This window comes from Dermacentor variabilis, chromosome 4 (assembly GCF_050947875.1).
Source record: "Dermacentor variabilis isolate Ectoservices chromosome 4, ASM5094787v1, whole genome shotgun sequence".
NCBI lineage: Eukaryota > Metazoa > Arthropoda > Arachnida > Ixodida > Ixodidae > Dermacentor > Dermacentor variabilis.
This window is the reverse complement of record NC_134571.1, coordinates 23895537-23908184: the sequence shown is the minus strand read 5'-3', so window position 1 is coordinate 23908184 and position 12648 is coordinate 23895537. Positions and strand designations below refer to the sequence as shown.

At 46.5% G+C, this 12648-nt stretch overlaps 1 protein-coding gene across 2 annotated transcripts in view; it reads left to right on the top strand.

Annotated features, from left to right (window-relative positions):
• LOC142578815 (uncharacterized) overlaps positions 1–12648 on the top strand; it is a 116107-nt gene that overhangs the window by 102836 nt on the left and 623 nt on the right. For both annotated transcript variants that reach the window (XM_075688410.1, XM_075688411.1), the window contains one exon: positions 7381–7570. In XM_075688410.1, coding sequence (XP_075544525.1) covers positions 7381–7570 — 190 coding nt within the window. The remainder of the gene's footprint in view (positions 1–7380; positions 7571–12648) is intronic.

The following is a 12648-nucleotide window of genomic DNA, read 5'->3' as shown; positions in this document are numbered from 1 at the left end:
ATACACGATCTCGCTATGCGGACACCTCTTGGCACTGAAGTGCTGGCACAGAAGCCCCGTGCAGTAGCGGGCTTTTTCTTTCTTTTTTTACTTGGAAGCGTGAACACGTTGCACTTTGACAGAGCCTAGCTGAGGGGCTTGTTTCGTAAGGTGTACGGAGCCAAGATTTTCTCGTTGAAGGTGTTCAAATTTGCACCTTATTGACCGGTGCGTTGAGAAATCGCTTAATACTCCCACTGAGGCCCTGCAACGCGTCCTGTTTAATTATGCGGACGCAGTTAGAACGCGGTCGACCGCGGCAGAGGATTAGGTGATGAGATTAGATCATGTGCAAAATATACGGCAGGATCATTTTTGTTTTATGGAATTTTTTTAAATCGCCTGTGGCAGATAGCATAATTCCTGTCCTTGAGCTTGATTATGCGAAGAGGCGTACGTTGCTAGCATATTCAACTAATTAATAAAATCACTAATTCGCTTCTCAATTAATTACCGCACATGTTGCAATTTACGATATGTAGCCGGCGAGCTTCCAAGATGTACGTACTTGAAATGAATTTCTAGGATGACACCTGTTTCGAGACAATATTTCCCAAAGCGCAGAATGAAATACGTGGCTGTTCCGGTTGCTTTTGTGCAGCAGTGCATAAAAGAGCGTTTTGTTAAAAAAGTAAGTGAAACAACAGTGCATCTTAAGGGCAAGTTTAATGGCGTATATCTCCAAATTGGTGACATTCTGGAAATTCGCTCCACTTGTATACGCCTTGCAAACAAACCGACTTCAGTTCGTAAATTGCATTATGTGTCGTAAATTAATTAGATCAAGAGATAATTAATGGATCTTCGTTAATTAGTTGAAAATGTGCTTCGATTTCTCGTGCAAGTAATGTCCGCTTCTGAATAACCCATCTCAAGGAATAGAATTACGTTATCTGCAACAGAATATATATATATATATATACATATATATATATATATATATATATATATATATATATATATATATATATATATATATATATATATATATATATATATATTTAATTACATAAAGCTTAAATGTGGTCACCCTGTAGAATATAGCTGACTGACGCAGTACACGTCTAATTCGAGGTCGCTGGAACGGGCCTCCGTCCTTCAGTGGGCGTACAATAGGTTGCTGCTACCGATGATGACGATGACCGTTGACATTCTGATCGTTCTCACCTTAATTCCCTGTCGCTGCCTGTCTCTATTATACTAATGAAGATTAGTATCAATCAATCAATCAATCAATCAATCAATCAATCAATCAATCAATCAATCAATCAGTCAGTCAGTCAGTCAGTCAGTCAGTCAGTCCGTCCGTCCGTCCGTCCGTCCGTCCGTCCGTCCGTCCGTCCGTCCTTGCTCGATACGTGCTATTCCCGCCCGGGCCGCGCGTATCAGACTTGCCACCATCTAATTTTGCGGCCTATTGAAACCCGAAGTCGGTGAAAGCTAGGCGCTATTGAACTTTATGCGTTCCAGCAGTTTATGTTAGTAGACTGGCACTTCCGTCTCCCTCTCTCTATCTCTCTCTTTCTTCGAGCGTTTGCTTTCCTTCCGCCATTCTTGACCTCCATACCCCTTCCCTATGTAGAGTAGCACACCAATAGCCTCTGTTCAGGTTAACCTCCCTGCTTTTCCCATCTGATTTCTATCTTTCTCTCAGGCTCACTCCATTTGACTATATGGCCTTATAGCGTTAGGTCTGCTCCCTTTTCCGCCTCAAACGTACCGCAATGCGACCCGGCGCATCTTCGCACCACGACCCGATGCCGGAATTGAGTTTCAGGCACGTGAGCAAGGAACCTTTTGCATATGCTCTCGCTTCAGTTCTACGCCCAGGCTAGCCTGCTCTTTGTCAAGCGAGTGTGGACTCAAATTCCCAAGTCTGTGATAGACCGCGGGGACGGGAATAGCGCATCTCCAATTCGCGAGCCAGCGAAGTGCATGCACGGCCGAGTGCGCTATTCGGCATCGCTGTGTCCGATGGCCAGTTGAACAGCTTGAGCGAGCCTGGGAATAGAGCGGACATTCGAATCGTTCTTACGCACAGACCGCTTGTAAACATGTGTGTGCGTGCGCATAACTCACCTCCGCGTATGACGGCAGTGACGTAGCCAGGACTCTTGCTGAATTCCATTGGAAGATTCGGAGCACTCTTAAAATACTTTCTTTCCCTTTTTTTTCGAGCAAATTTTACAATCCTAGATCGATAGCAGATTCACCCTGCGGAGCAGCAGCGGAACTCCTTCACCGAAATGAATTAATGCAATCTGAAGTTTAACGTGCCAAAACCACGATTTGATCATGAGGCACGCCGTATAGCGGGGAACTCCGGGTTAATTTTGACCACGAGGGGATCTTTAACGTGCCCCCAAGGCACGGTACACGGGCGTATTTGCATTTCGCCCCCATCGAAATGCGGCCGCCGCTACCGGGGTTTGATCCCGCAACCTCGTGCTTAGCAGCGCAACACCGTAGCCGCTAAGCCACCGCGGCGTTTCACCAAAGTCAGGTGACTCAACATAAAAAAGCATTTCTTCAGCAGCTATTCACGGGGATGTATACCGCGTGCAGTCAGAGAACCACAGCACTTGACAGGGGGTGGGCGCTTCGTTGTTCTGCTCTGCTATATACAAATAAATAATTATTCACGTCGCTCTTTTGTAAGTTTCGTTCATGGGAAAATTGCGACTAAAGAAGCATTCGCTCTGGATCAATTAAGCATCGAGAAATCCGACTGAGAGCTTGAAAACGCCCTTTAAACCGCCTCTTAGGTGCCCCAGCCAAGCAACAAGAAGTTGTAGGTCCCACTGAGGGAATCTTTCACAGCCACCCAGCTAAAAAAAGAAATTGCAGCAGATCCAACAAGCCGGAATACAGCGTAGCTTTGTGTGAGTGCATAAAAAGTCGAAGTACGAGTTTGTGTTTACTGAATGTACGCACAAAGTGACACGGAAAAAAGGCTCTATTTACCTTCATTATTCAGGCATTGTAGGAGGCTAATCCAATGCCGCTGCCGTGGATGCGAGAAGACGAGCTTTCTGGTTGTTTTCTTCTTTCCCCTGCGCGCCCGCCGCGGTTGCGCGGGGGCGAGCGTCATCTGGTGGTGGTGCGAGGAACCCAGCAGCGATGTCGCGAGCGTCCTCCGCTGTGATTGGTCGGCCTATTCGGCTAGAAACAGCCACGCGGCACCCACGGTCACGAAAACACGGCGACGTTCGCAAAGAAAAGCTTTGCTTTTAAAAGGTAAAGACAAGTCACTCATCGATAACAATTTTTTTTGTCACAGCTGCCGCTAGATATTTTTATTCATCGAAATGCGACTGGAATTCGGCAGTCAATTTAGCATCCCACGACAGTGCACGGCCACGCGCTTGTATTGAGCACTATCCGATGACCAGGTTTGCTGCGTATCCGAAAAGCTTGTTTCAAAAAGCACACAAGTGCAGGTGCAACGTGATGAATCATTGCTGGATAGTCTTCGCATCTGGCTGGGCAATGTCGACCCCGCTTGTTCTGGCTGGAGCGGTTTTAAACAAAGACACTAGAGGCAAAATCAAATATGGCTGAAGCGCGATTTTTCCAAACCAAGATTTGTATAGTCACGCAGGAGATCGACGCTCTGTTGCAGCGCTTGTTTGATGCTGGGAATTTTTCGTATATTTAAAATAATAAAATAGCCAAGGCATTAAACAAAATAAGAAGAAGAGCTCGATGGCGAAACACACACCGCCCTAAGTTCAGCGGGCACGCTCATAGCATCCATCCATCGATCCATGCCGATCTGCATGCGATCTTTGCAATTCCTGCGTTATGTGATTTCGAGGGCTGTATACGCGGGAGAGCTCGGCCCGCTGTTTAATTCATATTGTGTTGATCGCCTGCTCTATAGACTGCGTCTCATTGCCTATCGCAGAAATTAATACAATTCCAGAGGGTGTTTCAGAGACTTTCGTCCATCGCTTTTTCGCGTCGTTTCGGCGTAAAATACGTATACGTTATAACTCAACGCCTTCACCGCTAAAGTTGGAACCGTCGGCGCGGGCTGTCAGCGTGTACGCACGAAGGACCCCGATAAGAGCCCAAGGTATTTCGTGAAAAAGAAAAAAAATGAAAAGTCGAGGCAGTCACGAGGCAATCGCATCCATCTGGCTGTGAACGTTGAGGGCAACGGTCCACATTCTGCACACTGCTCGACTGTGTGCAAAGGTAGCGCGAAGTAAAAGAAGAAGGCTGGGCAGCCTTTTTGAGACTGCCAGAGCGCGTTCGGGTTTGAGAAGCAGTAAGGCGTGTAGTGGGCGAGGATGACGCGTAGATGAAGAACACAGCGTTGGAAACTGGAGGAGCAGGGGCGTGGAGGCGTCTTCCTCGTGCCACACACGGCGCGCGGAGAGCGCCAGCGCGCGGGCGCACGAAACGCGTGAAATGATATAAAGAACGCGGCTGGCAGCGGGAGGAAGAAGAGAAGACGCGGCTGCATGAGCGCGAGATCGTTTTCGGTTGCTGGAGTGCGACGGACAAAAAATGAAAAGGAAAAAAACGAAAAGCGAAGCGACTACCATGGGATAAATAGGTTCGCGAAAAGAAAGAGCGAGTACGACAGACCAAACGAACGAATACGCCGTGGTTGCAGTATTCTCGAAGGGATATCTTTTTTCCCCTCATTTTCTCTGCTCTGCTTCTATAGCTTGTGGGATTGTCACCCGTGCTCTTGGGACAAAGGAACGACAACACAGTAGTGCAAACAGTCACAAGGGAATTTATTGCATCTTTCATAGATCGATGCCTGCTAGCCGAGTTGCTATCCATAAAACATGCCGATGGGTGCGAGAAATCGCGAAAGTCCGACTCACCACGACCGGATAACGAGCGAATATGTTCGCCCCATGGTGTACACCAACGCCTGGTCGTTCGCGCGTACGGTCACGCGAACGGTGGCGCGTTCGAACGACCGTGTTCATCCATTCCGGGCCAGGCTTCGCGAGACGGTCTCGCAGAAGCGTGGATCGGCGCACGTGCAGAACGTCCGCGCCGCTTGCCGATTCCGAGACAAAGAGTAAGAACCTTCTCCTTTCCGCGCCCAAGTAACCCCGCTGTTAGGTGGCGTTAGCAGAGCCACACCCGCGCCATCTCTCGCAATGCGCTTCAACCACACCGACTACCGCGGGCACCAAGCCACGCGGCGAAGCCGGATTACAGGATACGGGAGCTACACGGGAAAACAATATGTCAGGGGACGCGTGAGAGTCGCGCATCCCCACAAGCTTTGCTACTAATAGTACGTTCACATTGCGGTGTTTGGAGGCAAAAGCGGCGAGCGAGATTTTTCACCGCTGACACGCCCGTTTCGTTCACATTTCTCATCCGCTGGAACACTGCCGGCGCTGTCAATGCAGCGACTAGCTCTCGAAATTACGGCGTAAAGACGTACATTGAGCGGAATAGCTGAGAAGTGGTGGGTGCCATTTACAACTTGAACAGTACGTTTGCTCTTTTTGTTAGCTTAGTTTGGTATAGCTTACCCCTTCTGGAGCCAAACTCCCCATACTTCGCAGCTAATAAAGAAAAATTCCGTAGGAATACTGTTTCTGACAAGTATTTTGTGGCAGTGAGCTTTTATTTCGCAGACCGATCGCTTTTGGCGCGGGCTTTCGAGACTGCTGAGCGGAAGACAATTTTCCTCGCCCTTGCCGCGTTCACAGCGCGCTGTTCACGATCAAATGAGAATGAACCTTATAATTCCTGCTGCCGACTCAGCGACATTCAGCGCTCAAGCACTGGCCAATGGTGATGGTTATTCGGCGCTTAAGTGGCGAAGAATTCGGGGCCGTATTATCGACCGACCGCGTCTGGCGAATGTGGTGATATGCATCCGGCATCCACGCGTGACGTAACAGGACGGACCTTCGTGGCGGTGTTTCTGTCACCCGCCCTACCAGCACGCGTGGACGGGTTTCTTCCGTCGCATCCGCTTCCTGCCCATTGGCATATACACTGAATGAGACCGACCTGAGCCTCTTGCATTTTCGCTGGCACTCCTCACCTAACAATATAAAAAACCGGTGTTACTTCGGTAAATGAGTAGTATACGGGACGCTTCCGTGCTAACGACGACAGGCCCATAGGAATTCCTAAATATGGATCCTATCTATGTGGTCTGGTGCGCATGCATGCGATGAAATCTGCGTGGTTTGCGTGTGTTTATTTTTTTAAAAATATATAATGTTTGGGAGAGGTCGGCTCATTTTAATAGCTCCGGCTACTGCTTTTCCCATAAAAGTATATATCCAATGTATACGGCTACAGGAATCTTCTCCGAGGTTCCCTTATATACTGCCCCTGCAGCCCTTGGTAATATACGTCTTCGCTCTATTAAGAGGAAGCTTTAGCTCGGGTACTATAAATACATGTAAAAGGAGAATTCGTTTTTCTCGGGAACCACGGCGCCAAATTTGACGAGGTTTGTTGCATTTAAGAGGCAGACTTAAAACCTAGTGACCGTTGGTTTCGGAGTGTTGATTTAGGTAGTCAATTCTTTATTAAAAAGTGGCAGAAATCGAAAATTTTAAGAAAACTAAGCTCTCAAGTTTGCAACTCTGTAACTGAGCAATGATAAACATTACCACTATTCTATGAATTGCATCTAAAGCGGACAAAGTTGATATTTTACACATGAATCGCGAAAAATTCAGTAATATGAAAATACAGCTTTTGCAGAACCCTTGTACACAACGTAATATATTCACGTAAGATAAAAAATGACATATCGAATTTTTTCGCTTTCAGTGACCTAATGGGGGTCATTTACAGAACCGCGATATCCCTTTTTTATGCAGAGTTATTAATTTCTAAACTTCGTGTTCCTATTTCTTCAAACATTCGAATTTCTGAAAATCTTTTTAACAAAACTCAGGCCCTAAATAGAAATTCCGCTTCCAACAGTCACTAGAATTTAACTTTCGCTCTTAAATGCAACACACTTCATTAATATCGGTCCAGGGGTTATCTCAGAAAAAACGCTTTTGCGTTTTACATGCACTTGAATAGGCCGCGTCGGAATTGGGCCCGAGCTAAAGCTTCCTCTTAAGGTAGTCGGCTGACCGTTAGCGACGGGGCCAAGTTTACGGGAGTTCTTTTCTGGGCTAGCACGTTTTCCTTCAAAGCAGCGAACAACGCAGGAGACGAGGAAATAAATGTATACGAAAATGGAGAGATGTGTCCTTCTCGTATATATTTTCTGTTCCGTCGTCTGCGTTGTTCTGCACGTTCAACTTCTCCACTCGAGATGAAAAAAAAAAGTATCTCTTTGTGACCGATCTGACGGATGCACGCCTGTCTCCGGCTGTGCAGGGCGGCAGTCTGAGCAACCCGAAGCTGCAGTCCTGGCCCCTGCTATCGCTGATGCCCCGCGAAGGGGCCCTGGAGTCCCTGCACCTTCGCTCGCGCCAGCGGCCCCACGCCGCCTCGTACAGCGTGGAAGGGGACGACGATGGAGGGCTGGACTCGCAGGACGAGTCGCGCCGGGCAAAGCTCAGGGGAAGTGAGTATATACGCGCGCTTCTTATATGCGCCTTCCGGTAATGATCCCCCCTCCATAATAGACGCGCACGACTTCTCGCTGGCTTTAGATGACTTCAGTCATTCAGAAAGCTTTTATTTTGTCTCCTTGCTTTCGTGCAGCGGTGGCTTAGAGGTAGAGTATCCGCCCCGCGTGCAAGAGGACCGTGGTTCGAATCCTAGTGCCGCGCAATTTTCCGCCGGATTTAAAAAGAAAAGAAAATAAAATCCGCGTCTTGATAAAATTTCATAAACAGGCCTGGAGTGCGGCCTGATCCCGGTGACCAGAACCGATAACGCACTCCCTCACCAGAGCAGGATTGGCCACCCTAGTGCAGTACTTGGCCACAACGTCCTATATGAATACAACAATCAAACCCCGGCCCTCAGTCCCCAGCAGCTGCGAAGCTGCTGGGGACTGGGGACCGCCGCCGTGGTCTGACCACGGCGGCTGTCAGACCTGTGACGCAGTAGAGGGTGCTAAGAATACCTGGGTCCGAACAGGCCGCCATTGGAATCTGAACCTGGCAACGTTTGACGCTAGAACGTTATCTAGTGAGGTGAGTCTAGCAGTGCTATTGGAGGAATTAGAGGGCAGTAAATGGGAATAATAGGGCTCAGTGAAGTTAGGACAAAAGAAGCATATACAGTGCTGAAAAGCGGGCACGTCCTGTGCTACCGGGGCTTAGCGGAGAGGCGAGAACTAGGAGTCGGATTCCTGATTAGTAAGGATATAGCTGGTAACATACAGAAGTTCTATAGCATTAACGAGAGGGTGGCAGATCTTGTTGTGGAACTAAATAAGAGGTACCAATTGAAGGTCGTACAGGTCTACTACGCTCCTACATCCATTCATGATGACCAGGAAGTCGAAAGCTTCTATGAAGACGTGGAATCGGCGATGGGTAAAGTCAAAACAAAATACACTGTACTGATGGGCGACCTCAATGCCAGGGTAGGCAAGAAGCAGGCTGGAGACAAGTCAGTGGGGGAATATGGCATAGGCTCTAGGAATAGCAGGGGACAGTTATTAGTCGAGCTTGCAGAACAGAATAATATGCGGATAATGAATACCTTCTTCCACAAGCGGGATAGCCGAAAGTGGTCGTGGATGAGCCCGAATGGCGAGACTAGAAATATGAAATAGACCTTATACTCTGCGCTAACCCTGGCATCACAGAAGATGTGGACGCGCTCGGCAAGGTGCGCTGCAGTGACCATAGGATGGTAAGAACTCGAATTAGCCTAGACGTGAGGAAAGAACGGAAGAAACTGCTACATAAGAAGTAGGTCAATGAGTTAGCGGTAAGAGGGAAAATAGAGGAATTCCGGATCAAGCTACAGAACAGGTATTCGGCTTTAACTCAGGAAGAGGACCTTAGTGTTTAAGCAATGAACGACAATCTTATGGGCATCATTAAGGAATGTACAATAGAAGTCGGTGGTAACTCCGTTAGACAGGATACCATTAAGCTATCGCAGGAAACGAAAGATCTGGTCAAGAAACGCCAATGTATGAAACCCTCTAACCCTACAACTAAAGTAGAACTGGCAGAACTTCCCAAGTTAATCAACAAGCGTAAGACAGCTGACGTAAGGAAGTATAATATCGACGGAATTGAACATGCTCTCAGGAACGGAGGAAACCTAAAAACAGTGAACAAGAAACTAGGAATAGGCAAGAATCAGATGTATGCGTTAAGAGACAAAGCCGGCAATATCATTACTAGTATGGATGGGATAGCTCAAGTGGCTGAGGAGTTCTATAGAGATTTATGCAGTACCAGTGGCATCCACGACGATAACGGAAGAGAGAATAGGCCAGAGGAATTTGAAATCCCGCAAGTAACGCTGGAAGAAGTAAAGAAAGCCTTGGGAGCTATGTAAAGGGGGAAGGCAGTTGGGGAGGATCAGGTAACATATATTTATTGAAGGATGGTGGGCAGATTGTTCTAGAAAAACTGGCCACCCTGTATACGCAATGCCTCATGACCTCGAGCGTACCGGAATCTTGGAAGAACGCTAACATAATCCTAATCCATAAGAAAGGGGACGCCAAAGACTTGAAAAATTATAGACCGATCAGCTTACTGTCAGTTGCCTACAAACTCTTTACTACGGTAATCGCAAATAGAATCAGGAACACCTTAGACTTCTGTCAAACAGAGGGCCAGGCAGGATTCCGTAAAATCTACTCAACAATAGGCCATATTCACACTATCAATCAGGTGATGGCGAAATGTGCGGAATATAACCAACCCTTATATATAGCTTTCATTGATTACGCGAAAGCGTTTGATTCAGTCGAAACCTCAGCAGTCATGGTGGCATTACGGAATCGGGGTGTAGACGAGCCGTATGTAAATATATTGAAAGATATCTATAGCGGCTCCACAGCCATGGACCGTAGTCCTCCATAAAGAAAGCAACAAAATCCCAATAAGGGCGTCAGGCAAGGAGATACGATCTCTCCAATGCTATTCACAGCGTGTTTACAGGAGGTATTCAGAGACCTGGATTGGGAAGAATTGATGATAAAAATTAATGGAGAGTACCTTCGTAACTTGCGATTCGCTGATGATATTGCCTTGCAGAGTAACTCAGGGGACCAATTGGAATGCATGCTCGCTGACATGGAGAGGCAAAGCAGAAGGGTGGGTCTAAATATTAATCTGAAGAAAACTAAGTAATGTTTAACAGTCTCGTAAGAGAACAGCAGTTTACGATAGGTAGCGAGGCACTGGAAGTGGTAAGGGAATACATCTACTTAAGGCAGGTAGTGACCGCGGATCCGGATCATGAGACTGAAATAATCAGAAGAATAAGAATGGGCTGAGGTGCGTTTGGCAGGCATTCTCAGATCATGAACAGCAAGTTGCCATTATCCCTCAAGAGAAAAGTGTATAGCAGCTGTGTCTTACCAGTACTCACGTACGGGGCAGAAAGCTGGAGGCTTACGTAAAGGGTTCTACTTAAATTGAGGACGATGTAACGAGCTATGGAAAGAAGAATGATGGGTGTAAGGTTAAAGGGTAAGAAAAGAGCAGATTGGGTGAGGGAACAAACGCGATTTAATGACTTCTTAGTTGAAATCAAGAAAAAGAAATGGGCATGGGCAGGACATGCAATGAGGAGGGATGATAACCGATGGTCATTAAGGGTTACGGACTGGATTCCAAGGGAAGAGAAGCGTAGCAGGGGGCGGCAGAAATTTAGGTGGGCGAATGAGATTAAGAAGTTTGCAGGGACAACATGGACAATTAGTACATGACCGGGGTAGTTAGAGAAGTATGAGAGAGGTCTTTGCCCTGCAGTCGGAATAATTATGATGTAATGGGCATAATGATAATGTAGGATGATGATGATAATGATAATGATGCTTTCGTCAGTAAGGCGTTATAGCACATACTGTCTATCAATGCTGCGCCTGGCCGTTGAAACTGTTTTGGGGAGGAATCGTCTACACAAAACGTATGCAGATGACTTAGCAGGTTAAAAATAACTTCCCGCAGTGGTGCAGGGGCTATATGGCGTTCTACTGCTGACCACGAGGTCGCGGGTTCAATTCCAAGCCCCAGTGGTGCGAATCGGGGCGAATTCCAGAAACGTTCGTGCACGTTAAAGAACTCGAGGTGGTCAGGACTAATCCGCAGCTCTCCACTGCAGCGTCTCTCATAGCCCCAATGTTGCTATGGGACATTAAAATCAATCAATCAATCAATCAATCAATCAATCAATCTGCAAATAATTAATTATTTAATTATCAAATCAGCCTAAGAAAAGCGCGTGTGGCCATGTCATTCCGTGGTGAACATTTAATACGGAACCAACTGAAGCGCAGACCGCATCGTTATGGCTAAATTTTCTGCTGGATCCAATACTCGCAGCTGGAGCAAAATAAAATATGTAATCAAGCAACCAGTAGATGCTTGGTAAGTGAAAACGGGGAGGCCGTATACCAGTTGAAAAGGGGCATCAGTGTTTGCAAAACGCGGGCTATTTCTGGGATGTCAATGATCGACTTTCTGATAAGTACATCCTTGCGACGTTCCAGCTATAGCCGTTCGAGCACTCGTGCTGAGGTATTTGTTTTAGCGAGCGTCGCTTACGTTTGCGTTCAACACGGGATTAAGCAGCTGATAGACTGTAAGGCCGGCGAATGCACCCCCGACTTACGTAGGCCTTCCGCGTTGCGCTATTAGGCTGTTTACATATGCAGGACATTGAAAAAGACAAACGTATATATATATATATATATATATATATATATATATATATATATATATATATATATATATATATATATATATATATATATATATATATATATATATATATATATATATATATATATATATATATATATATATATATATACAGCTGCCTCTGTTTGCAGCGTCGTGGTCACGCCGGTCATCGACCGATGACTATGTGCTTGACACTGGAAATGACAGACAAAGGCGGAGGAAATATGAAGAGCCAAAGTATGTACCTCTAGAACCGCTGCGCTGAGGACTATGGCATAACTGTTAATTTGCGGACAACGCAGTGCGCAACGTAGATCTGTATAGTCCGCATGACTATTATATATAGAAAATAGCACTGTTATTGCATGAAGGACCCGAACATTCCACATCATTCAGGACATAATTAGATGTGTCCGATTGAGGCTCCAAGAGTTCTAGAATAGCGCAAGTAAATGTTTACTGCTTACGTATATACGTAAAGAAATAGAGTTGTCCTCCGTGCGCATATATACTTCGTTCACTCTTGTTTCTATATATGGCTTGTAAGATGTTATGCGAGTTTAACGTGTGTAATGTTTACGTACGCTAAGAGCTATAGTGCTGTCAAGCATGGTGGTATCCGGCCGTGTCTCTCGCTTCAGTGTGAATTTTCCTGCATGGTTGATCTGACGCTGTCGTTGATAATAAATGGTGAAATTAGTTTTTGCTTTCGCTCAGCCTACCTGAAAGAAAGCTATGAGTGGCTAACGCGCTTAATTTCTGAGATCGTTAGGCGATTCTGGCGTCCGTAAACCTGACGAAAACCGTACGCATA